The following is a 27,056-nucleotide window of genomic DNA, read 5'->3' on the forward strand; positions in this document are numbered from 1 at the left end:
GAGTGTGAGGGCTGTTGAAAGAAGAACCAAGAACTAAGAGTAGAAATTAGCAGCCATTTTCCTATGTCTATTGGGAACTCCAGTGAGAGGTTGTACAGGAGCTGCAGCTGCAGTGTGAAGTGAAGTCTGTCCTGAGTCTGTCATGTCATAACATTCTGCCGCTTGTCTGAACTGCCCTTCTTCAATGGGTTCAGCGATTTTTTTTTCATCACAGTTGGGATGAAACCACCTGTAGTATATAATTTTCACTAGTATTCCAATGACGTACAAACCTAGTAGTGTCGGGATCACTATGTGAGGATTTAAGGAGCTCCAGCAGCCTGCATACTCAAACACCTTCCAGCACCAGAAGCCCAGCAGCATCATTGTGTCCAAAGCCATGAAACTATAATAGAGAATCGACTTCAATTTTATGCTTCCTGTTGATACGTTAAACCAGCAGAAGTACCAAATGAGTCCAATGGCAGCTCTGTAGAGCCATTCCCAACCAGAATGCTCCATGTAATTTGTTTTCTGGCTCCAGGCCACCAAAACCAGTAGCATCCACAGGGATAGGAAGTGAGCTATGATGTAGCATGGCAATACACTGCAGAAGAGTGCCAGAGCAGTTACACGGGGAATGATCAGCAACAAGTTCCACAGGAAAAAGACACCAGTGGAGATCCAACTCATCTTGCGTTTTTTAGGAAGAAAGGCACGCATGCAGCGGTGGTACATAGCAACGCTACTGGAAATTGCAGCAGCTGATGTGAGGATTTTTAAACCTGAAACAAAAAACCATTGCATGTTATTAAACAACTTCTCATGTTGCAATAGTGCTGTTCTTCAGAATAATCCCAGCTAGTGATGGGTGATTTCTAAACACTGCTTTGTGAAGCTTTGAAACGTTTGATTTATTTGAAATGAATCATTTGTTTTGAGCCAGTGATTCCGAGTACGAAAACTTCTGTAAGTATTCTGTACATTTTTGTAAGTGCCAAATGAGGCCGTAAATGAGAAAACGAGGCTTTGCTATGTCATAACTCCTTTGAAATGTTTTGAGATTTCAATGGTTTGCCGCTAGAGGCGATCTCCATGAACCTCTGAACCAGTGTTTATATTTTATCTGATCTCAGATAATTGTATTTGTAGACATTTTCTATGACACATTTTTATACCAAAAAGGAAGAGTTGTAATTATTAGGTCTTATTGGTCTGATTAACCAAGCTCTCCATAAAAAAAAAAAAACAAGCCCTACAAATAAATATAAGTATAATAGATCTGCTATGCGGCTGCGGCAGAACAAGAACCGAGACTTGCTACTGCCAATACATCCACAGACATGCTACTGTAAGCATATAGGAAATACTGCTGCAGCTCATATATGAAATACCCACGCATATAACATACATGAAATCACCCCATAGCAGATCTATACAGGTGGAGCTGGGGAAGGTGAAGGGTTTGGCTGCTGACTGAAAAGAAACCAATCAGCTGCGCTGTGTGAATAATGATGTGATTATATCAGATTGAGTTGGAACCTATTGGCCTGCGCTATCTAGATTTATGACTTTGTATAAATTAATATTAAAAAGACACTTTATATTTAATGGCATTATATGATTTGTTAATTGCATTTAATAGATTACACTTTCAATAAAACATTTGCAACTGGTTAAAAAGTTATTATGTGTATGTTTGAGCTGAGTTTTCATGTGGTGTTTCAGGTGCTTCGAAACAAATGACAAAATGATAAACAAATGACTCACAAAGACAGTCAATTAATGACATAATTTTCCATTATGGGTTAGTTATCACTTTAAGTGGTTTAGAGACACATAAGAATTATGATCTGAAAAATAATTAGGTGCTCTGGATTTGAGACAGACCTGTAATGAGCTCCAGCTCTCCTCTCTGTAGGATTATAGACATCATGAGTGTGAGTTGTGGGGCACTTTCAGAAAATGTCTCAAATAGACGAAGCATCTGAAGATCATGGTTCAGGTACACAGCCACACCCTCTGTGAAACTATTAGTGTGCTGAAGAAAATGTGTTGTGGAAATCTCTATCACTCCAGCATACCTGTGAACACAAGGTACTTGCTTTAACTCAAGCAACAATTAATACAACAAAACAATAGAATAAACAGTGAGGCCACAGTTTATTTAGATGTGTAAATAGTTTGAGTCCTGTCTCAGTTCTCAATCACATCTGTTGAGTTTATTTTTAAATGATAACCCAAATCAGTTGTTCGCACTAAGGAAAAAGAAAAAAAGCTCTACTTAATTTTTAATTAATGTTGATATTGAAGGGATAGTTCACCAAACAATGAAAGTTCTATCATCATTTACTCACTCTCATGCCATTCCAAACCCATAAGTGTCAACTTTGAATTATTATTTTTTTTGACACGAGAACAAACCTGCAGAAGATGAAACATGTTTGTGTGACACGAGAACGAAACTTGTTGGTTCTCATACCTCAAGCATGCATTTTTGAGCTTCCATTTGCCATATTTGATTATGACTATGCATGTTGATCAGAGTTTTATGAACATATTGAAGTGTCAAAGTGGGTGAATAATTTAATTAAAAATATTATATGTGTTTCGAAGACGAATAAAAGTCTTATGAGTTTAGAAAGACATGAGCAATTGATGGCAGAGTTTGGGTGAACAATGCTTTTAAGTGCTCTATTTTATTGAGCATTAGTCTTGTGAAATAGAAGTGTACTTAATTGTAGCTACTGAATGTGCACGTGCAGTGTACAATAATTAAAATCTTGAAAGTTAACCATATTTCAAAGAAATATAAAGATAAAAAGCACTAGTTCAACTAATTGCATTTACAGTTTTTCTCAATCGCTTTGGCACATATTTCGAAACAGTCTTAACATTCTCTAAACTGTAAGTGCAATTGTCACAACTGTTTATACTGACAAAAATGCAGTTTTATAAGAGAAGTCACTGACTTTTTGCGACAGGTAGGATTCAGTTTACGGCACTTCTCATTTATTATTCTCATTTATTCTCATATATTTTACTCATTTATTGTATCTGTAAACGGTGAGTGAATGTCGCAGAACTCTGACTGAAATTCAATGACCTCTAAGAGTTCAATGCTGATAAGAGTACCGCTGCCAAATAACACGCTGCAAAGTTTTGGAAATTATATCTACATATAAATGTGGGATTCACTCTGAATCTGCTGTTGCTACTGTGATACTAGCACGGGACAAAAATATGGCATGTCGCAATAGATATGCGCAACGTAAATAGAGACCAATAGATTACTAGAAAAATATTTGTATCAATTTTAAAATCCATTCCAATTTTTTGTAAAAGTAATGCCTTGTAAATAATCGTGAATGTCTCACTGTACATTGCTATTCTTGTCATGGTGGAGCCCTTGCTTACACATTATATCTGCACTTTATTAAAAAACCCTCACTCAGTGATTTGATTCTTAATTGTCCATCTCACAGTAAAAATTTAAATGTTAAGTTTTAGTAAACTTGAAGCTAATGTTTACCAAAATGTTTATTTGTCCTTCTGACAGTAAAATTAAATTGTGATTTTTTTTTAATAAACTTGTAGCTGTCACAGTTTCTCAAGGAGCGAGGGAACAAGGAGACGTGGATACGCAGGAGATGCTCAACATAGACTTTAATAGAACCAAAACCGCAGGGATACAAACACTGACAGACGTGAAGACGTTCGATTCCAGACAAAGACAGACTGCACAGACTCAAACTTAAATACACAGGGAAACGAGGATAATAACTAGGCACACCTGGAACAATTCGGAAACAATTAGGACAGGAACAGGAAGGACCAAATAAGGGCATGGAAACACATGGGGAGCAAAACACGGAACAATGTCTGACATCACTCCCCCCTCCCGGAAGGCGCATCCCACGCCATACAACATCCAACGGGGAGGGGGGGGTGCTCTGGAGGCCTCTAGGAGCAGGGTTAGCGGACGGAAGGCTTCCAGGGCGGTTCCCATTCCGGGACCCACATCGGTGCAGGGAGCTCGGGGAGCCATGGCGGAGCGGGTGACTCGGGAGGCCATGGTGGAGCAGGGAGCTCGGGGAGCCATGGCGGAGCAGGTGACTCGGGAGGCCATGGTGGAGCAGGGAGCTCGGGGAGCCATGGCGGAGCGGGTGACTTGGGAGGCCATGGGAGTGCAGGGAGCTCGGGGACCCATGGCGGTGCAGGCAGTTCAGGAGACCATGGCAGAGTAGCCTCCGAAGCAGCGGCCCCAGGCCCCGCCTCGGCCTCTACGGCTGGAGCCCTACTACCCTCCCAAAAAAATACTTGGAGAAAATTACGGGCTCCGAGGCCCTCCGTGAGCCAGACTTGGGGACTGGAGCCTTATCTGGGCTAAACTCGAGGACAGGAGCCCTCACTGGGCTAAACTCGGGGACAGGAGCCCTCACTGGGCTAAACTCGGAGACCGGAGCCCTCACTGGGCTAAACTTGAGGGCAAGAGCCCCCGCTGGGCTAAACTCCGGGAAAAAGGCCTTCACTGGGATAAACTCGGGGACAGGAGCCCTCACTGGGATAAACTCGGGGACAGGAGCCCTCACTGGGCTAAACTCTGGGACTGGGACCCTCTCTGGGCTAAACTCTGGGACAGGAGCCCTTCATGGGCTAAACTCGGGAACTGGGAAGCACCTTCGAGGAGCTGGCATTGGATGGTGCTCTGGAGGAGAAGGCACAGCAGGGCACTTTCGAGGAGCTGGCACTGGAGCGAGCTCTGGGGCTGGAGCCGACACTGGAGCGAGCTCTGGAGCTGGGATGAGGGCTGTGAACAGTCTTTTCCTCCTCCTCCTCCTCCTCCTCCTCCTCCTCCTTTGGTTACGGGTGAATTGGGCGGTCGGCGGGCTTGTCCTTGCTGTGTGAGCCGCAGCCGGCGGGCTTGACATCAGAGCGGCCGGCAGGCTTGAGTGCTGAACGGCCGGCAGGCTTGTGTGAGCCGCAGCCGGCGGGCCACGGCCGGACGCTCTCCAGACACCGGAGGATCCCTTCCCTCCAGCTTAGTCCCGTGGTGTCTGGGAGGTCCACGGGGCGATGGTAATTGGCCAGAACAGCGAGTTGAGCGTGGCGTCGTCTAACGTTGTAGCCGCGGCGAGCCTGCAGAACTCCCAGGAATACTCAACGAAGGGGAGATCCAGACGAGCTAGGGCGATGAACCGAGCGGCCACTTCCATTGCCACAGAGGAAAACCGGGAAACAAAAAACTTTTAAAACAGAAATAAAACAAGGGGAGAGGGGGCGACGCTTACTTTTCTGTTATTGGTCTGGAATTCTGTCACAGATTCTCAAGGATTGAGGGAACAAGGACATGTGGAGACACTCAACATAGACTTTAATAAAACCAAAACCGCAGGGATACAAACACTGACAGACGTGAAGACGTTCAAGTCCATACAAAAACAGACTGCACAGACTCAAACTTAAATACACAGGGAAACAAAGATAATTAACTAGACACACCTGGAACAAATTGCAAACAATTAGGACAGGAACAGGAAGGACCAAATAAGGGCATGGAAACACATGGGGAGCAAAACACACACAAAACACGGAATAAAGTCTGACAGTAGCTAAAGTTCAGGAAACAGAAAATGTCCATCTGACTAGTAAAATTAAAATGTATGACTCTGCAAAATACATAAAAAATAATTGACAACAACTGCAAACAACTAATGAATTGTGATTTTTTTATCTCAACATGTTTTTATTATTATTATGCATTTTAACAAGTCATATACAGACATGTGCAACAACAATAATGTGCATAGTTCTGATCTACTGACTTAACATAATATGCACGTAACATTATATTTATTCTAAATCATAATATGGTCAGTTTCTGTTAATATTGAAGGCTATATGCTTAATATGTAGCCCTGTTTGACACATTTTGTATAAGGGGGTCCATTATCCATGTCTCTTTCGCCTAAGGGGTCCTTGTCCTGCAAAATTTAGTAACTCACCCAAAACATTTAATTCATGCTTCAAAACCTAGTTATTGTGTCAGTGACTTGTGACGTTGTTTTTGTCATTGTATGAGTCACACTGGTCAAAATGTTTGTTATATGCAAATTTCATTTAATTTCATGTCACATGCAATTTAATTTCAATTTTTTTCTACTTTGTTGACAGACTGCTTTCTATACTATACAAGAGTGTCCGTTTTGTTTGTGTATCACACTGAGCATTTTAGATACATATTTCAACCGTACATAAAAAATATATTGGGAAAAGTCAATACTGTAGTACACAAAAAAGAAAATGAAAATTGTTATTCATACAGTACATTTATTTTTGTAGAAATTAGTTATGTAAACTGAATATTCACCATTGCTTATTCATTTTTACACACTCTATTGTCTTCCCTTTACACCACCACCACACATCCTGAAAATTGTCTGAAAACATTGCATTCACTTAAGTATATTCTTTATACTTCAGTATACTTCTTCACAAGAGTATTCAAGGAAAATTGAGTACCAAATCTGTCACAGACCTGAGGTAGACGCCAAGCTGCAGGAAGTGGAATGGTTGGATCAACAAACGCCGGTATGCAAATTTCTCCACCTTAGTCTCAATCTTCTCCAGAGAATCAGAGTACCAGAGCCAGCTGAACACCTGTAACAACACTGAAGAGCCCAGCAGCAGGAAGATCATCACTGCCATATACACATAGGCCCCATCCTGATAGAATGACACAACAGTCCAAATGTCCAGCGCTATATCCAGCAGGAACAGTAACAATCCTACCAAAGTAAACAGGTATTCCAATAAAGAGTAATGAAAAGGGAAGCTCTCCTCCATCATTCCCAGTGTGAGAAGCCTTACAGCATAATAAAAAGACAATAGCCTCCCTTAAAAAAGGTTTGAAACAGAAAGTAAACTTTAGACTCATTCATAAACTCCTCCCAGGTCACGTCTTTGAATGATTAGTCATGTCAGAACGTAGTGATGTCACAAACATGTGACCAGACTCACAGGCACTGGTTCAAAGTAGGAAATGCTCACTGATCTATAACAGAGATCAGTGGAAATGCCAAACAATTGCTCGCCGTTTAATTTCTAAATCTAAAGTTCAGCATTCTGGGGAAAAAAGGCCCAAGTGGTAGGCAGTGATTCTCAGCCAAAAATGAAAATGAATTGCTAAAATGTATATCTTGAATGCAATGTACTTCACTTTGCATAAAAGACACCAAATACATCAAATGTACAAATGTAAATCTGACAAGATGTTCGTTCTGTTAACTTTTGTACAATAAGCAAAGTCCAATGAAAAAACTGAGCCCTGAAACAAAGTGTGTTGAGAACCACATGTGCATTAAAGTGCACTAAGTGCAAATACCCACCTTGTTGGCAGAGCCTATTATTATTGCATACTGTTTTATAATGTACTACAATACTGAGGTGCAGATATCTGCCACTATTTGTATCTAGTAGTATAAATAGCATCTTATTTACACTTATTACAAAGAAAATAGGCCCTCTTTTTTACATAGTGTAAATGACTTAGTGTAAAATAGTGTATCGCTAAGAAAATACTTATATTTTCACTTAGTGTAAATAGCCGCTGCCTTAAAGTAAATAGGAATGATTGTACTAAAGACTTCCTCAACAGAGATGAAGAATTCAGTCAAATAAACAGTCAAACCAAAAATTATTCAGACACCGGATATTTTTTTTTAATAGATTTTTACTAGTGGGTGCAGGACACTATAGTTCATTTATGTAAGTGAGGATAGTAAAATAAAGTAAACTGTGACATATTATACCCAACAATTCTTCATACAGTGGACTACCAGTAAAACTGATAACATTTTGGGAACAAAAATTATTCAGACACTTTGACCTGACCATGTTTTGCTCAAGTGTTATCTGACATTATCAAGATGAATTAGTTCTTGCACAGTCTAACTCTGAGTTCTTGTCATATTGTATTACCTAAACTATAGCGAATAAACTGTGATAATGTGTGAAATGTTGAAGGTGTCTGAATAGATGTTGGTTTGACTGTACATTTTCTTTAAGACACTATATTGGAATATTTATATATTGTAAAGTGGTTGGCCTTGCTATGCTAGGGCATTTTGGCTGGTTTTCAGGGCATTTCTACTGTGTTTTTTACTGGCCCAAGAGTGGCCCTCTCTTGTGTCTCTAGATACGACTTGGTCTCTAAACCCTCTTTGAGTGTAAATCTATGGTATTTCTTTCTTATTACTGTTCATTATCATTCACCAGGTAGAAATCATCAATAAGTCTAAAGTAAGCCAACAGGCAAGCACATGGCAATAGTTACTCGGAAACAACAAAGAGCACAAATAAACAGAGAAGCACATAAAGGACACTGAATAGTCTGGCTGAGTTTATTTAATACATCAACAAAACGTTCAGTGGAGACTTGTCAAAAGTCCCTTATTACTAAACAAGAACAGTGACATCATAACCCATGATGTATTAGCTTGCATCCACATAGCATGACAAGAAAACTCAACTCTCCAGACTCATGATGATTTCCTTGCATTTGACATCAAAATAAAACTACAGCCTCAAACACCAAATACAGGAATATAGGGGGGTAATGTTACAATACTACACGAGCTTCTAATACCTCAAACATTTGTGTTCATAATAATGAGTCATTTGTAAATTAGATTGATACGATACTCACATAAAATGAGACAAGTAGAATAAGCTAACACTCTAGGCTGATTTTTGTACGCTTAGATCCAATCTTTTTTGAAGAAGATGTCTCTACCAACATACTTTTGTCAAGAAATCCTGAAGGAATGCTAATAGAATTGGAAATGCTAATAATGTAGAAAATCAATCCTAATGGAATCAAACCCAAATCTTTTAAAGGGATAGTTCGCCCAAAAACTAAACGTGTGTCATCATTTACTCACCCTCATGTTGTTCCAAATGTGTATGACTTACTTTTCTTCTGTGGAACAAAAGAGATTTAGAAGAAATTTGGTAACCAAAGAGTTTTGGGGATTTTGGATAATGATGTCATTGTTAAATAGTTTTATCCTGAATTGATAAAAACACACTGAGACATTTCTCAAAATATCTTCTATATTCTGCAGTATAAAGTCATGTTTATACAGGTTAAGAACAACATGAATATGAGTAAATGACAGAATTTGTGTTTCTAGATGAACTATCCCTTCAAAAATCAAAGATCATAGGATGGGTTTCATTTTTTTTCTCAATTGTGATTGATTCCAAATTACGACAAAACTGACACTTTTTAAACAGATATATATGTGCAAAAAATATAAATAGTTTTGGCACCATGATTAATTCACACATATGTGACTGTTCATATATTTATTTTTCACAAATCAAAGAAAGGAAGAACACTGACTGAAACAGATAGTACTCATTTGAGTACTAAAGCATGAGTGATGTGTTTGAAAAACACCTACATTTTGGTCTGTTCATCACACAAAGCCATCGGATAACTTTATAAGACTTGGAATACACTGCATGTGTTGCAACAAACCTTTCTTTTACTCTTTTAAAGTGACTCTTTTATGTTGTTTTGTCCAACATCTCCTTTTGTGATCCATTGACTAAACAGAAAAGTCATACGGGTGTGGAAAGTCATGATGATGAGCAAAACATGGTAATTTCCATTTTGGGTGAGTTATTCCTTTAATAGAAGCAAAATTATCGACTTTAGTTTAACAGTAATATTATCCCCAAAAAATTTATATATATTTATAATTGTAACAATTAAACAAGCTACATACCATTGATTTTTACAGTACTGATGAATTAGTTGCTTCACATTCATTTGTTTTAATTGCAGACAAGGTGTTTGTTGTGTAGAAGTTAGCAGCATGTCGGCCCATCCTCTTGTTAATGGTTTGAACAGAAGCATTGTCGGCCTGAATATCCACAGGCGGCTCCACTCCATCCGTTACATAATATGTAACTTTTCCCAAATCTGTTGGCTTCCACAGTTTGGGGTGAAAACAACAATAGTAGAGAACTTTTATCAACAGGCCCAAGACATAACAAAGTGAGATGGAGATTATCAGAATGAAGGCGTACGACTGGGTCATCTCTGCATCGCGGTACAACCACCATGTGGCCAACAGGATGCTGGTGTCTATGATTAAAAATGTGTGGTAGATCAGACTCCTGCCTCTGGTGTGTACTTCAGCCACATTGAACCAGCTGAAGTACCAGATGAGCCCTACGGTGGCCCGGTAGAGCCATTCCCCTGCTGGGCTGTCCATGAAATTAGTGTCCTGCATCCAGGCCCATGTCACAAAGACGGGCCACAGAGACAGGAAGTGAGCAGTGATGTAGCAGTGCAACACAGAGGCAAAGAGAGCAACCGCAGCCACACGTGGGCCAATCAGAAAAAGATTCCAGAAGAAGTAGACCATAGATGACAACCAACCTTGATTGTCCTTGTCAGGCAGAAATGAACGAAGCGACCGATGATAATCCACCTCCATCCACGCTATAGAAGTAGTGGAGGTGCCCACATTCACATCTGCAGAACAGAGACATCAGTGTCATATTTCAGTTCCCTTTCGATATTACACTCGTACTGCATATCTAGACACTATGGGAAAAAGTCATTTTTTTTCTATTTTTTTTAATTACGCAGTGTAACTGCACGGCCATGGCTTGTGCAGTGAAATAAAACAAACCAATGGTGAGTCAGCGGAGCTGCATGAGCCTATGGCCACGAAGCCCACCAGAGCCCACCAATATGGGCGGGGCCATCTGGCTATATAAGCAGGCATTCTGGCATAGGATCCTCAGATTTCTTCACCTTCAGTGACAACGATCATCATGAAACTTGAAGCCGCTCGCCGTTGTCACGCCCCACAATGGAATTAAGCTGACTCAGCGTCCGCACAGCTCTCAGCACATCCCCTGCCACCATCCAGCGAGTTCTAAAAAAAGAAAATTTTCCTAGCGACGTTGTTGCAAATGTCGCATTGCGAGTGTGGCTCGTGCAGAAAACCCTGCATGATGCAGAAGGGAAGTGAGTGTGTCGCCTGTCTAGGCAGTGCCGCGTGCTCACCGAGACTGAACGCTCTCACTGAGAGCATGAGTCTCACTCTTTTCTGCTTGCGGTATGCCTTCTTCAATGAAGGCAGCCCAGCTCTCCCGTTTATTTTCTCTCTGCAATCTCTGAGAGAGAAACAGTGGAGTCAGGGTGCTAAGCAACCGGGTCTGAGTGATCTCACGCCGACAGAGAGCCCGCATGCTCGCTCTCCCCGCTGCACTTTGATCTGCCAGTGTGTTTTACAAGTGAGGATCAGCGCCCCTCATTACATTGAGTGGCTAAATCCTTCTAGGTGGATCGGAGTAGAATGCCGTCACCCATCATGAAACTTGAAGCCGCTTGCCGTTGTCACGCCCCGCAACGGAATTAAGCTGACTCAGCGTCCGCACAGCTCTCAGCACATCCCCTGCCACCATCCAGCGAGTTCTAAAAAAAGAAAATTTTCCTAGCGACGTTGTTGCAAATGTCGCATTGCGAGTGTGGCTCGTGCAGAAAACCCTGCATGATGCAGAAGGGAAGTGAGTGTGTCGCCTGTCGCATAGGATCCTCAGATTTCTTCACCTTCAGTGACAACGATCATCATGAAACTTGAAGCCGCTCGCCGTTGTCACGCCCCACAATGGAATTAAGCTGACTCAGCGTCCGCACAGCTCTCAGCACATCCCCTGCCACCATCCAGCGAGTTCTAAAAAAAGAAAATTTTCCTAGCGACGTTGTTGCAAATGTCGCATTGCGAGTGTGGCTCGTGCAGAAAACCCTGCATGATGCAGAAGGGAAGTGAGTGTGTCGCCTGTCTAGGCAGTGCCGCGTGCTCACCGAGACTGAACGCTCTCACTGAGATCATGAGTCTCGCTCTTTTCTGCTTGCGGTATGCCTTCTTCAATGAAGGCAGCCCAGCTCTCCCGTTTATTTTCTCTCTGCAATCTCTGAGAGAGAAACAGTGGCGTCAGGGTGCTAAGCAACCGGGTCTGAGTGATCTCACGCCGACAGAGAGCCCGCATGCTCGCTCTCCCCGCTGCACTTTGATCTGCCAGTGTGTTTTACAAGTGAGGATCAGCGCCACTCATTACATTGAGTGGCTAAATACTTCTAGGTGGATCGGAGTAGAATGCCGTCACCAATGATTCTGTATCGCTGACGGCTTCACTCCGCTGAGGCTGCGCTCACCGAGACGGGCTGCTTTCACTGCTAAGGCAGTCTGCCCCTGCTTCACTCAAGGACCCCCTTTTTCAATGAAGGCGGCCCCGCCTCTACCGCTCTCATGTTTCTCTCCAGCCAGTTACCTTGGAGAAAGAAACAGCGAACTCGCAGGACTGAGCGATCAGGCTTGAGTGATTTCACGCCAGCACAGCCCCCGCGTGCTTCACTCTCCACGCAGCTCTTTGATCTGCCAATGTGTTTACACGTGAGGATCAGTGCCTTTCGTTTTGTCGAGCAGCTCAATCCTTCTAAGAGGATCAGAGCAGAATGCTGTCACCAATGATTTTAATATCGCTGACAGCTTCAAATTTGAGTGCACCACTTGCACCACACCCACGCTAGAGGCTGCGCTCACTGAGACAGACCGCTCTCAATACGAGAGTTGTGTCTCGTTCTGCTTCGCTCGGGGTTCACCTTCTTCAATGAAGGCAGCCTCGCCCCTCCCCTCGTCTGCTATGAGCATGTGCACAGTACCTTTGATCTGCCAGTGTGTTTACGCGCAAGGTTCAGCAATACCCCTCTTCTAACGAGCGGTTTAATCTTTTTAGGCTGGCTGCACAGTGCACACTAGACGATTTTAAGGTCGATTTGCATCCCCGAACGATCGAGGGGTGTGGCACGATTCGCAGCTTGTCGCAAACCATTTTTTTGTCCCAAAAATCCTCTATTGTGTGGTGTCATTACAATTATTTATCTGCTCCCGATCGAGACTGAGGGTCCCTGAACTCAAATCGTAAATATCAAACATGTTTGATATTTAGGACTCTTGATCGGGCTGCTTCTGATGTGATACCCGCGATAGCCTATGAGAGCGAGCAAGTGTCACCTATCGGATGTTGCGTGCTTCTATAGCTGAAACTTGGCAGCCACAAACATGCCATGTTGATTGTCCTCTATTTATTTTTTTTCTCTAGTCACGTTTGATCTCGCGAGTGTCCATGAGATCACGTGTCACTGTGAAATCGTTCCTACAATCATCAAGTGTGTGGTCTCGCAGTATGGTCGAATCGTCTAGTGCAGGGTTCCTCAAATCTTGCCCTGGAGGGCCAATGCGCTGCAGAGTTTAGCTCCAACCCTGATCAAACTCACATACCTGTGATTTTTGAATGATCCTGAAGACATTGATTAGCATGCTCAGGTGTGTTTGATTAGGGTTAGAGCTAAACTCTGCAGGAAAGTGGTTCTCGTGGGCCAGATTTGAGGATCCCTGGTCTAGTGTGTGCGTTCAGAGGATTATAATGCTAAAATAGTATTGTCTTTTGAAAATGATATTTCCAAACTTAATTTGCTGTAAAGTTGCTTTGCAATGATTTGTATGGTGAAAAGTGCTGTTCAAATAAACTTGACTTGACTATTAAGCGGCCAAACTCTGGAATAACCTACCTAACATTGTTCGGGAGGCAGACACTCTTGCAGTTTAAATCTAGATTAAAGACCCATCTCTTTAACCTGGCTTATATATAACACACTAATACGCTTCTAATATTCAAATCCGTTAAAATAATTTTTAGGCTGCATTAATTAGTTCAACCGGAACCGGGAACACTTCTCATAACACCCAATGTACTTGCTACATTGTTAGAAGAATGGCATCTACGCTAATATTAGTTTGTTTCTCTCTTATTCCGAGGTCACCGTAGCCACCAGATCCAGTCTGTATCCAGATCAGATGGTCACTGCAGTCACCCGGATCCAGTGCTTATTCTGACTAGATGGTGGATCAGCACCTAGAAAGGACCTCCACAGCCCTGAAAGACAGCGGAGACCAGGACAACTACATGAGCCACAGATACAGATCCCCTGTAAAGACCTTGTCTCAGACGACCACCGGGACAAGACCACAGGAACCAGATGAGTCCTCTGCACAATGTGACTTTGCTGCAGCCTGAAATTGAACTGCTGGTTTTGTCTGGTCAGAGGAGAACTGCCCCCCCGACTGAGCCTGGTTTCTCCCAAGGTTTTTTCTCCATTCTGTCACCGATGGAGTTTTGGTTCCTTGCCGCTGTCGCCTCTGGCTTGCTTAGTTGGGGACACTTCATTTCCAGCGATATCGTTGACTTGATTGCAAAGATACTATTTAAACTGAACTGAGCTGGACGATGACATCACTGAATTCAATGATGAACTGTCTTTAACTGAAAAATAAGTGTTTACTATTGTCATTTTGCATTATTGACACACTATTTTCCTAATTAATGCTGTTCAGTTGCTTTGACACAATCTGTATTGTTAAAAGCGCTATATAAATAAAGGTGACTTGACTTGACTAAAAATCAGTTGAACTGTCTTCATGTCTGTGAAGAAAATCGTCTAGTGTGTCCCAGGCCTTAGGCAGATTGGAAGAGAATGCTGTCACCAGTGTTGGGAGTAACGCGTTACAAAAGTAACAACATTAAAGTAGAATATTACTTTTTCCTGTAATGCAGTAATATAACGCATTACTAATAAAATTTGGGTAATATTATACTCGTTAAAATCTCAGTAACGCACATTAAAACAACATATTTTAAAACTCAAAATTAAGTAATGAAGTCTATATAAATAAAAATAATAAATATGCGAAATATATTTGACTTTAATTAACAGATTAACAAAACGAAAGGAAAAGTGTATATGCTGCTGCTCTACAAACAAGTTCACAGAAAGCACACCGATATGACAGAAAGCGCATCCTAAAATAAAAGTCAACACATTGCAGTTTTGAATGATCTGTATGATCAAAAATTACGGATTATTTTCCGCTGTTCGATCTCAAAGGCGCCTCACGCACACACAATTCAGCACTGCAAACATTGTGGCCTGTTCATTATCAGAATAATATACAGTCAACCAAACATATAGAAACACTCGTTGATTAAAATAATCCATAGTACAATCCGCGTTAAGCACAAAGCCTGGTTTACATAATAAATAATAGTTTATCAATCAAATACATCGTGAATATGGAAACATTTGGATTCGTGCCGAATGAAAGAAGTAGGCTGCATGAGAACTAATGCGTTTGCTTTCTGTTTCGTTTTAAATTAATTAGTTTTGACTTGTTTAGCAACTTATATTTTTCATTTGTTTTGTTCTGAATACCGTTAAATTGAAAGGATTTGTTGTGGAGTGAAGAACTAAAATAGCCTATAGGCTAGCTGTTGTGTTTATTGTTTGTACATTAGGGCTTATAACATTCTGCTTTATTTACCACTATAATTTCTGAATGTAATTGCGGTTTGTGCTTGAAAGTGAAAGTAACTCAAAAGTAACTCAAATGTAGTGTAACACATTACAATTCAGAGACAGTAATATTGTAATGTAACTAGTTACTTTCAAAAGACAGTAAAAAGTAATATACAATGTATTACATTTTGGAAGTAACTTGCCCAACACTGGCTGTCACTAATGTCTATTATCACGGACAGCTTCAGAATAAGACTCATCTGGGCCACGCCCATGCTTAGGCTACGCTCACGGGGGCTGACTGCTCTCGCTGTGAGAGCATTGAGTCTAGCAAAGCATTTATTGAGAGGATCAGTTCTCGCCAGGCTGGAACTCCCTCAAAGAAAGCTCGCTCTTGTTCTCCATTCCACTGTTCAACACTGGGCAATGGATATTCTATTCGAGCTGGGCATGTCCTTTTCATTAGCATGTGCCTAAACAGTCTACCGCTGTGACAGCGGTCCAACAAGAGATCTAACTTCCTCTTCCACTCATGAGTATCAAGTCCCCGCATGGTGACCTACCACTTGAGTCAATCCAACTGCTTGCCACATGGGCCGAGGCCTGGCAGGCCATCCCTGGAGTGTCAGGTTAGGTTTAGGGTATAATAAAACGAGGTTACTCACTTCAATTCGCTCAAAGACCCCCGCGATTCAGAGGTGTAGTTCACACCTTGGCTTCCTGCACTCTAGGGAGATGAATTGACTGGCAAAGGAGCCGTAGAAACGGTTCCTCCAGTTCAGAGTGAGTCAGGCTTCTACAACCGTTACTTTCTCATCCCCAAAAAGGATTGAGAGGCTGGAGCATGATCAAGCAAAGCCAAAAGAGCACTGAATCAAAGAATGGCATCTACGCTAATATTAGTCTGTTTCTCTCTTATTCCGAGGTCACCGTAGCCACCAGATCCAGTCTGTATCCAGATCAGATGGTCACTGCAGTCACCCGGATCCAGTGCTTATTCTGACTAGATGGTGGATCAGCACCTAGAAAGGACCTCCACAGCCCTGAAAGACAGCGGAGACCAGGACAACTAGATGAGCCCCAGATACAGATCCCCTGTAAAGACCTTGTCTCAGACGACCACCGGGACAAGACCACAGGAACCAGATGAGTCCTCTGCACAATGTGACTTTGCTGCAGCCTGAAATTGAACTGCTGGTTTTGTCTGGTCAGAGGAGAACTGCCCCCCCGACTGAGCCTGGTTTCTCCCAAGGTTTTTTCTCCATTCTGTCACCGATGGAGTTTTGGTTCCTTGCCGCTGTCGCCTCTGGCTTGCTTAGTTGGGGACACTTCATTTCCAGCGATATCGTTGACTTGATTGCAAAGATACTATTTAAACTGAACTGAGCTGGACGATGACATCACTGAATTCAATGATGAACTGTCTTTAACTGAAAAATAAGTGTTTACTATTGTCATTTTGCATTATTGACACACTATTTTCCTAATTAATGCTGTTCAGTTGCTTTGACACAATCTGTATTGTTAAAAGCGCTATATAAATAAAGGTGACTTGACTTGACTAAAAATCAGTTGAACTGTCTTCATGTCTGTGAAGAAAATCGTCTAGTGTGTCCCAGGCCTTAGGCAGATTGGAAGAGAATGCTGTCACCAGTGTTGGGAGTAACGCATTACAAAAGTAACAACATTAAAGTAGAATATTACTTTTTCCTGTAATGCAGTAATATAACGCATTACTAATAAAATTTGGGTAATATTATACTCGTTAAAATCTCAGTAACGCACATTAAAACAACATATTTTAAAACTCAAAATTAAGTAATGAAGTCTATATAAATAAAAATAATAAATATGCGAAATATATTTGACTTTAATTAACAGATTAACAAAACGAAAGGAAAAGTGTATATGCTGCTGCTCTACAAACAAGTTCACAGAAAGCACACCGATATGACAGAAAGCGCATCCTAAAATAAAAGTCAACACATTGCAGTTTTGAATGATCTGTATGATCAAAAATTACGGATTATTTTCCGCTGTTCGATCTCAAAGGCGCCTCACGCACACACAATTCAGCACTGCAAACATTGTGGCCTGTTCATTATCAGAATAATATACAGTCAACCAAACATATAGAAACACTCGTTGATTAAAATAATCCATAGTACAATCCGCGTTAAGCACAAAGCCTGGTTTACATAATAAATAATAGTTTATCAATCAAATACATCGTGAATATGGAAACATTTGGATTCGTGCCGAATGAAAGAAGTAGGCTGCATGAGAACTAATGCGTTTGCTTTCTGTTTCGTTTTAAATTAATTAGTTTTGACTTGTTTAGCAACTTATATTTTTCATTTGTTTTGTTCTGAATACCGTTAAATTGAAAGGATTTGTTGTGGAGTGAAGAACTAAAATAGCCTATAGGCTAGCTGTTGTGTTTATTGTTTGTACATTAGGGCTTATAACATTCTGCTTTATTTACCACTATAATTTCTGAATGTAATTGCGGTTTGTGCTTGAAAGTGAAAGTAACTCAAAAGTAACTCAAATGTAGTGTAACACATTACAATTCAGAGACAGTAATATTGTAATGTAACTAGTTACTTTCAAAAGACAGTAAAAAGTAATATACAATGTATTACATTTTGGAAGTAACTTGCCCAACACTGGCTGTCACTAATGTCTATTATCACGGACAGCTTCAGAATAAGACTCATCTGGGCCACGCCCATGCTTAGGCTACGCTCACGGGGGCTGACTGCTCTCGCTGTGAGAGCATTGAGTCTAGCAAAGCATTTATTGAGAGGATCAGTTCTCGCCAGGCTGGAACTCCCTCAAAGAAAGCTCGCTCTTGTTCTCCATTCCACTGTTCAACACTGGGCAATGGATATTCTATTCGAGCTGGGCATGTCCTTTTCATTAGCATGTGCCTAAACAGTCTACCGCTGTGACAGCGGTCCAACAAGAGATCTAACTTCCTCTTCCACTCATGAGTATCAAGTCCCCGCATGGTGACCTACCACTTGAGTCAATCCAACTGCTTGCCACATGGGCCGAGGCCTGGCAGGCCATCCCTGGAGTGTCAGGTTAGGTTTAGGGTATAATAAAACGAGGTTACTCACTTCAATTCGCTCAAAGACCCCCGCGATTCAGAGGTGTAGTTCACACCTTGGCTTCCTGCACTCTAGGGAGATGAATTGACTGGCAAAGGAGCCGTAGAAACGGTTCCTCCAGTTCAGAGTGAGTCAGGCTTCTACAACCGTTACTTTCTCATCCCCAAAAAGGATTGAGAGGCTGGAGCATGATCAAGCAAAGCCAAAAGAGCACTGAATCAGTTTGTGACATTGGGTTTTAAGCGGGCCGACTAAGTACTAACCTAACCCTTACCACAGATCGTTGTTCCAATCAGATATTTGCTGCAGGGCAGGGCCATGCCCCATTCAGTTTCTTTTTCGTGCATAAATTAACATTATGCTTAGTCATCAACGTGGGGAATATCTTTGCAAATTTTGTTAATAACTTCAATAAAGTGTTGTACTATGAACACTGTATATAATACCAACTTTTCATTCATGTCAACATTCTGCAAATAAAACAAGCTTTCGTTCAACATCAAATGTCAGGTATCTTGCATACACATTAATAACTTTATCTACTAAAAGGGGTTATAAAACATTGATTAACTTCATAGGTTACAAAAACACATCAAACATATAAAAGACATAAAACACATTATTAGTTAATACATTTGTTCTAGTAGCAACGGTAATAACAGTTAGTCTTTTAAAAATCATCGAGTTCATATGTTCTTTTGTTGGAGAGACTACATCTGGAATGTGTAGAGAAGGGGCAAATGTCCTGACGTCAAGAAAGTGTCACGCTGTGGAGATCTGGTGAGGTTCCTGCCATGCCGTGTCAATGTAGATCTGTCTTCCTCTTGTTTATTCAATTATCAATTTATGTGTAAATGGTCATGGGTACCACGGGCCATCTGTTGCTCGGGTTAAACTTTATCAGTGTTCCTTAGATCCTTTGTTTTTGCAGGCTTGGAGAGTGTCCCGTTAATCACCCTCTTCCTGTGTCTTTACGTGGATTTATGCAAAGCAATCATGGGTGACTAGCAACCATTTGTGGCTGACATGCTTCTCAAACAAAAGGGAGTTCTTTCTCCTCCTGATTGGATTAAGTCTATCACTGCTTTATGCATCTCTTGAGAAGATAAGCAGAGTGGGACAGGAACTGGTCAAGACAATTGGGCGCCTTGGCTAACCATTGATCAGTTTTACGACTCGCAAATGGTTAGGAGGGGGAAGCTTTAGATTCTTCTGGAATGTGGTGATTCTGCATAATATTGGGCTTAAAGAACAACGTCCCTACAGCAGTGTGTCGGGGGCCTTCAGACCTTTTCGCCAGACCTAAAGGGTCGCCACATTCTAGTCCACTCGGACAGCATGACATTGGTGTCCTATATAAATCGCCAGGGAGGGCTCTCTTCGAAGCGCCTCTTCATTCTGGTGAAGCACCTCTTGGAATGGGCTCAGCTCAACTTGCGTTCGCTGAGAACAACGCATGTGCCGGGCAGGTTGAACTAAGGAGCAGACATGCTGTGTCGGAGCAACATCCCCTCAGAGGAGTGGATGCTCCATCTGCAAACTGTTCAGAGAATCTGAGAGATCTTTGGGAAGGCAGAGGTCGACCTCTTCACCTTAGAAGACAACTCTCTTTGCCCAACTTATTTTTCGAAGAACAAGGATGCGTTGGACCACGACTGGCCCAACCTCCTCCTTTACGCTCTTCCCCCGATCGCTCTGATCCCTCAGGTAATCAGGCAAATCAGGGAGCAAGAACACAAGGTTCTCCTAGTGGCCCCGCTCTGGAGGAACCAACATTGGTTCTCGGAGCCGTCTTGGCTGCTTGTTGCAGCCCTGTGGCCCATTCAGAGTTGTGGGCTCTGCAACTATGGCCTCTCAATGGGTGCCTGCAGACCTCCCCAAGAGCATTTTAAATACAGTTTCTCAGGCTAGAGTCCCGTCTACGAGACGTCTCTATGCCCTTAAAAGTGTCTCTATGCAGGAACAACTTAGTTGATCGCTTTCTGAAGGGGTCCAGGAGGCTGAACCAGCCTCGTCCCTTTACCGTCCCTACATGGGATCTTCCCACTGTTTGGATTAAGTCTATCACTGCTTTATGCATCTCTTGAGAAGATAAGCAGAGTGGGACAGGAACTGGTCAAGACAATTGGGCGCCTTGGCTAACCATTGATCAGTTTTACGACTCGCAAATGGTTAGGAGGGGGAAGCTTTAGATTCTTCTGGAATGTGGTGATTCTGCATAATATTGGGCTTAAAGAACAACGTCCCTACAGCAGTGTGTCGGGGGCCTTCAGACCTTTTCGCCAGACCTAAAGGGTCGCCACATTCTAGTCCACTCGGACAGCATGACATTGGTGTCCTATATAAATCGCCAGGGAGGGCTCTCTTCGAAGCGCCTCTTCATTCTGGTGAAGCACCTCTTGGAATGGGCTCAGCTCAACTTGCGTTCGCTGAGAACAACGCATGTGCCGGGCAGGTTGAACTAAGGAGCAGACATGCTGTGTCGGAGCAACATCCCCTCAGAGGAGTGGATGCTCCATCTGCAAACTGTTCAGAGAATCTGAGAGATCTTTGGGAAGGCAGAGGTCGACCTCTTCACCTTAGAAGACAACTCTCTTTGCCCAACTTATTTTTCGAAGAACAAGGATGCGTTGGACCACGACTGGCCCAACCTCCTCCTTTACGCTCTTCCCCCGATCGCTCTGATCCCTCAGGTAATCAGGCAAATCAGGGAGCAAGAACACAAGGTTCTCCTAGTGGCCCCGCTCTGGAGGAACCAACATTGGTTCTCGGAGCCGTCTTGGCTGCTTGTTGCAGCCCTGTGGCCCATTCAGAGTTGTGGGCTCTGCAACTATGGCCTCTCAATGGGTGCCTGCAGACCTCCCCAAGAGCATTTTAAATACAGTTTCTCAGGCTAGAGTCCCGTCTACGAGACGTCTCTATGCCCTTAAAAGTGTCTCTATGCAGGAACAACTTAGTTGATCGCTTTCTGAAGGGGTCCAGGAGGCTGAACCAGCCTCGTCCCTTTACCGTCCCTACATGGGATCTTCCCACTGTTCTGGGCGCTCTTAAGAGTCCTCCCTTTTGAGCCGCTACAGTCAACCGACCTTCGGCTCTTGTCGCTGAAAACCACTCTGCTACTGGCTTTAGCATCGGTCAAGCAAGTGGGAGACTTACATGCGCTCTCTGTGAGCCCTTCCTGCCTTGAGTTCGGGCCAAGTGACTCTAAGGTCATCCTGAAGCCAAGGCATGGTTATGTACCTAAAGTGCTCTCCACTCTGTTCAGAGTACAGGTCATTACGCTCTCTGCACTTCCTCCCTCGGAGAAGGACCAGGAGTTGTATTTACTCTGCCCCGTCAGGGTGCTGAGAATTTACATTGAGCACTCTGCCCCATTTAGGCAGTCAGAACAGCTCTTTATTTAATTCGATGGCCGCACCAAAGGTCATCCGGACACGAAGCAGAGACTTTCCCGGTGGATAGTTGACGCTATTACACTAGCATACTCTTCCTTGGGCCCATTGGAGTACGAGCCCACTCCACCTCACCGTCCACATTTCCTAGGTTTTACAACCTGGATGTCCCTGCCTTAAAGGCCAGGGTCCTTTCTGCATAGTTGGCATGCACCTGCCAGAGGGCAGGACTAGCTCTGAGTTGGGTTTGGCCGTACACGCTCAAACTCATCAGAATTGCTTTACTTCTTGTACCCTCTCGGGCCTCCCTAGGTGCCAAGGCTGTACGAGTTTATCTTGGAACGATTACCCAGGCCGGGTATGACCTCTGTGAGTTTGGCCCGATGCCACTTGAAGGGCTTACCCTATTATACTTGTCCTTGGGTGCTTAAGGAAAGTTCACATTTCAGTCATTCCTCTCCATAGCAAGGTGTGATTGTACTGGTTCCCATAGTGTCTAGCGGTGCAGTACAAGTGTAGTATCGAAAGAAAAGGTACTCCGTTACGTTGCTATGGAGCTGCACGACTCAGTGCCGTTGCTTCAGTCGAAGTACCCTGAGGATCCTATGCCAGAATGCCAACTTATATAGCCAGATGACCCCACCCATATTGGTGTTTTGTGGCCATAGGCTTGTGCAGCTCTGCTGACTACATTGGTTCATTTTATTTCACTGCACAAACTATGGTCATGCAGTTACAATGCGTTATTTAAAAAAAGGCTTCAGTAAAGTATTGAGACTTTTTCCCATAGCTTCTAGCGACGCAGAACTCATTCCCATATATCAGGGAACCGAGGTTACATTAGTAACCGAGTATGTTTCTTTTACTTTCATTTACATCAGTGGTTATCTAATGCTGGGTCATAGATAGCATGTGCTGTAAAAGTGTTGTTATTGTTAACTGAAATAAACCTGATCAAACAACTCTTTATATAAAGTCCAAATTTTATACTCATACAAGCATATTCTGATGTAGAGCAATATATAGGCCTATCCCATATAGGAAATCGCTGATATATGAAAAAAAAATCAGCTTTGATAGCTTGCATCATGGCAAAATGTAACTATATTATTGGCCAGCTCTAATCTGCTAAATGTGACTTTAAAGGGGTCATATGATGTTGCTAAAAAGAACATTATTTGGTGTATTTGGTGTAATTCAATTTTTTTTATGCCACTGATTTCTAGTCGTGTCCATTTTTGGAAAGCCAAACAAAGTAGTTTCGCTTTCACAACGAAACACAGTGTCACACACGGTGGCCTAGAGTGAGCGGCGGCGGCGGCCTAGAGTGAGCAGAGGCCGGGGGCTAATGTGAGCAGAGGCGGCGGGCTTGAGAATGGGGTGGCCGGCGGATTCGACGAAGGAGGCTTGCGGCAAACACATGTGACTCCGCTTCGTCCATGGTGAAAGCCGATCCGGCGATCCACAGCGTAAAGTTGTTGTATTTCCTCAGCAACCAGCACGGATCAGCTCCAGGCATGAAGAAGCAGATATCGTCCTCTTCTTTTCACAACGAAACACACAGCGCCTTCACGACATGGCGGTGGCAACAACAATACTACAGCGAGAATAAAAGTTACGCCTTCATTCTTTGCGTGAACATTTGGGCGGCGTTATGCAAATCTTCCCAGATAGTGACGTAGGTATGTGGGGGTGTGTTAGAACAAGCCGTTTTAGGAAGGTGTGGACAAGTCTTAACTTTTATAAATAATATCTCTTTGAATTTGAGACTTTAGTCTTTGCAACTGTACAGATCTTCTTTATGCACCAAGAGCTTGTAACACTCCAGAGAGAAAGGAAAAATTTAAATCGCATCATATGACCCCTTTAAGGCATGAAGATATTAACATATAAACATGAACATCACAAATTTTATGTAAAAATGCTTTGAAACAATGTGTATTGTGAAAAGCGCTCTACAAATAAATTTGACTTAACTTGAAATAAAACAAAATATAAATATTAGATGAAAAAATGTGAACATTTTCTAACTGAATTCAATTTAAAAATAAGTTTAAGTACTAAAATTACTAAAACTGAAATAAATATAAATTAAAGCTAAAAATAAATATTTTAAAACAAAAGTTAATTCAAAATATGAATAAATACTATAATAGTATATAAATATTAAATTTGTTTTATAGAAATATAAGCTTATTAACTTTTAAAAGGCAATATAACCATGAAGAGAAAATAAATAAATCAATCAATCAATAAAAATGTCCTTACATTTCCTTATTTTTTTTAATAATGTTTTTTGAAGTGACACCAGATGACATGCTACAACCTGAAATAACATTTTTAGATATGATATACAGTCTTGAGGGTCTATAGGGATCTGGGAGTTTTTTTTTCCTGCGTGTTGGTAGACTTTGTTGGTCATACCACATCACTTTGACTTGGTGGATGAAAAACACAAAAAACTTTTTTTATACAAATACTAATGCTTAGTACTTGTATTTGTATTGCTACTAATGCTAATTTACTAATGTATTTCAAATACTATTATGCAGTGAGGCAGTTTTATTAAAATAATTTTATAATCAGCGAGAATAAAAGTTACGCCTTCATTCTTTGCGTGAACATTTGGGCGGCGTTATGCAAATCTTCCCAGATAGTGACGTAGGTATGTGGGGGTGTGTTAGAACAAGCCGTTTTAGGAAGGTGTGGACAAGTCTTAACTTTTATAAATAATATCTCTTTGAATTTGAGACTTTAGTCTTTGCAACTGTACAGATCTTCTTTATGCACCAAGAGCTTGTAACACTCCAGAGAGAAAGGAAAAATTTAAATCGCATCATATGACCCCTTTAAGGCATGAAGATATTAACATATAAACATGAACATCACAAATTTTATGTAAAAATGCTGGAACAAAAATGACTAACACATAACAAAATTACAAAAAAATAAAGCTAAGTGACTGAAAAAGTTCATTCAAAATATGAATAAATACTATAATAGTATATAAATATTAAATTTGTTTTATAGAAATATAAGCTTATTAACTTTTAAAAGGCAATATAACCATGAAGAGAAAAAAAATCAATCAATCAATCAATAAAAATGTCCTTACATTTCCTTATTTTTTTTAATAATGTTTTTTGAAGTGACACCAGATGACATGCTACAACCTGAAATAACATTTTTAGATATGATATACAGTCTTGAGGGTCTATAGGGATCTGGGAGTTTTTTTTTCCTGCGTGTTGGTAGACTTTGTTGGTCATACCACATCACTTTGACTTGGTGGATGAAAAACACAAAAAACTTTTTTTATACAAATACTAATGCTTAGTACTTGTATTTGTATTGCTACTAATGCTAATTTACTAATGTATTTCAAATACTATTATGCAGTGAGGCAGTTTTATTAAAATAATTTTATAATAATAAAAGAAGAAAAGGCTTTTGTTCTTCATTGTGATATTCATTATGATTTTAGGACCACTGTCACCCTGACATTTTAGATTTCTTGCATCCCCCCACCCTACATACATGAGGTAGATTGGTACGGTTTTTGATTTCCAATGTAAAATCTTGAACCTGTAAATGTCCATGTAAGTGGGTCAGATAACCATGCATATCTGAATTTCCTGTGAGTCAATGTTCTCAGATCAGACTGGATGAAAATTGACTTACAGCTAAGAGGGAATGCTTTTTACCACAAACTGTCAAGAGGAAATGGAGCATAATTTGGAGGAAGTTTTGCTTAGCTTGTTAATGTAAATTACGGTATTAACAAGTTGTATTGCTACTAATGCTAATTTACTAATGTATTTCAAATACTATTATGCAGTGAGGCAGTTTTATTAAAATAATTTTATAATAATAAAAGAATAATAATAAAAGAAGAAAAGGCTTTTGTTCTTCATTGTGATATTCATTATGATTTTAGGACCACTGTCACCCTGACATTTTAGATTTCTTGCATCCCCCCACCCTACATACATGAGGTAGATTGGTACGGTTTTTGATTTCCAATGTAAAATCTTGAACCTGTAAATGTCCATGTAAGTGGGTCAGATGACCACACATTTCTGAATTTCCTGTGAGTCAATGTTCTCAGATCAGACTGGATGAAAATAGACTTACAGCTAAGAGGGAATGCTTTTTACCACAAACTGTCAAGAGGAAATGGAGCATAATTTGGAGGAAGTTTTGCTTAGCTTGTTAATGTAAATTACGGTATTAACAAACAATGGATGAATCTCATGAGGACGGTCATCTTTTGAGCTGATTGGATGCCATATGTTTTTTTTTATAGTGAATTGGTTATAAGCATCATTAGAACAGAAGTGGTTGCCCACACTGGACCAGTCTTGCGTGGTTGCTGTGCAGCATGATGTACATCATGAGGGTGAGCTGTGGCACGCTCTCACAGAAAGTCTCAATGAGCCGCAGCATGCTGAGGTCATGGGTCAGATAAACTGCATACTCAGACCCACAGCCCTCTCGCCACCACACTCGAAAACCCTGCCAGATAGCTGATATGTGCCTATGGAAAGAGAAAAGAAAAAGATATGATCTAAATATGGAGATTCACAACAGCATTTTGACCCAAACAAACAGTACCATGGTACTGCAGTGCTTTGATTTTATTATTTTTTTGTGTACATGACACAATAGTAATACCATGGTTTTAAAACAATACCATAGTATTTTTTCTGAAGTATCCAGCTGTCTATGATAGCTCGGCCTTCTAGCCACACTGGAGAAAAAAAACAGCCTATGCCGTTTAGCTAGTATTAGCTGGTTTAAGCTGCACAGATCTGGTTTAAGATAGTCAGGCTGGTGTTCAGCTGGTTTGTCAACTGGTCTCCCAGCCTGACCAGCTAAAGAAGTGGTCAAAACCCCTCTGAAACCAGCCTGCTAAACCAGCTATGGCGAGGCTGGAAGACCTGCTAAAACCAGCCAACAAGCTTAAGCAATAGAGATGGCGCCGCCATGTTCGGACGCTGTCCTGGTCGCTCCGCTTGGACTGTGTTTTTATTTTTTACTTATAGCTAGGGGTGGTAAAAATATCATATCACTATTTTTTTCAGGAATATCAACGATTCATGATTTTATTACGATTCTTTGTCATGTTGG

General features: G+C 41.4%; 1 protein-coding gene and 1 pseudogene across 1 annotated transcript; both read right to left on the reverse strand.

The window, feature by feature from the left end:
- Positions 1-14: 14 nt before the first annotated feature.
- Positions 15-6,825, reverse strand: LOC107571461 (XK-related protein 8-like). The gene is made up of 3 exons (XM_016257786.1): positions 6,518-6,825; positions 1,870-2,063; positions 15-764 (listed from the first exon to the last, which is right to left on the reverse strand). Exons 1-3 carry the CDS (start codon positions 6,823-6,825, stop codon positions 34-36), a joined length of 1,233 nt encoding a protein of 410 aa, XP_016113272.1. The 3' UTR covers positions 15-33.
- Positions 6,826-9,782: 2,957 nt separating this feature from the next.
- Positions 9,783-27,056, reverse strand: part of LOC107571456 (XK-related protein 8-like) — a 34,143-nt pseudogene continuing 16,869 nt past the window's right edge.

The sequence above is a fragment of the Sinocyclocheilus grahami genome, unplaced genomic scaffold, assembly GCF_001515645.1.
Source record: "Sinocyclocheilus grahami isolate Dianchi unplaced genomic scaffold, SAMN03320097.WGS_v1.1 scaffold1597.1, whole genome shotgun sequence".
Lineage (NCBI taxonomy): Eukaryota > Metazoa > Chordata > Actinopteri > Cypriniformes > Cyprinidae > Sinocyclocheilus > Sinocyclocheilus grahami.

What these genes read in the sequence shown, in the direction of transcription:
- LOC107571461 (XM_016257786.1), bottom strand. Translation starts at nt 6,825, where the DNA reads ATGGAGGAGAGCTTCCCTTTTCATTACTCTTTATTGGAATACCTGTTT. An exon ending in CAGCTTGGCGTCTACCTCAG is followed by an intron (nt 2,064 to 6,517) that starts GTCTGTGACAGA and finishes TTGTGTTCACAG; the next exon opens with GTATGCTGGAGTGATAGAGA. An exon ending in AGAGCTGGAGCTCATTACAG is followed by an intron (nt 765 to 1,869) that starts GTCTGTCTCAAA and finishes TTTTTGTTTCAG; the next exon opens with GTTTAAAAATCCTCACATCA.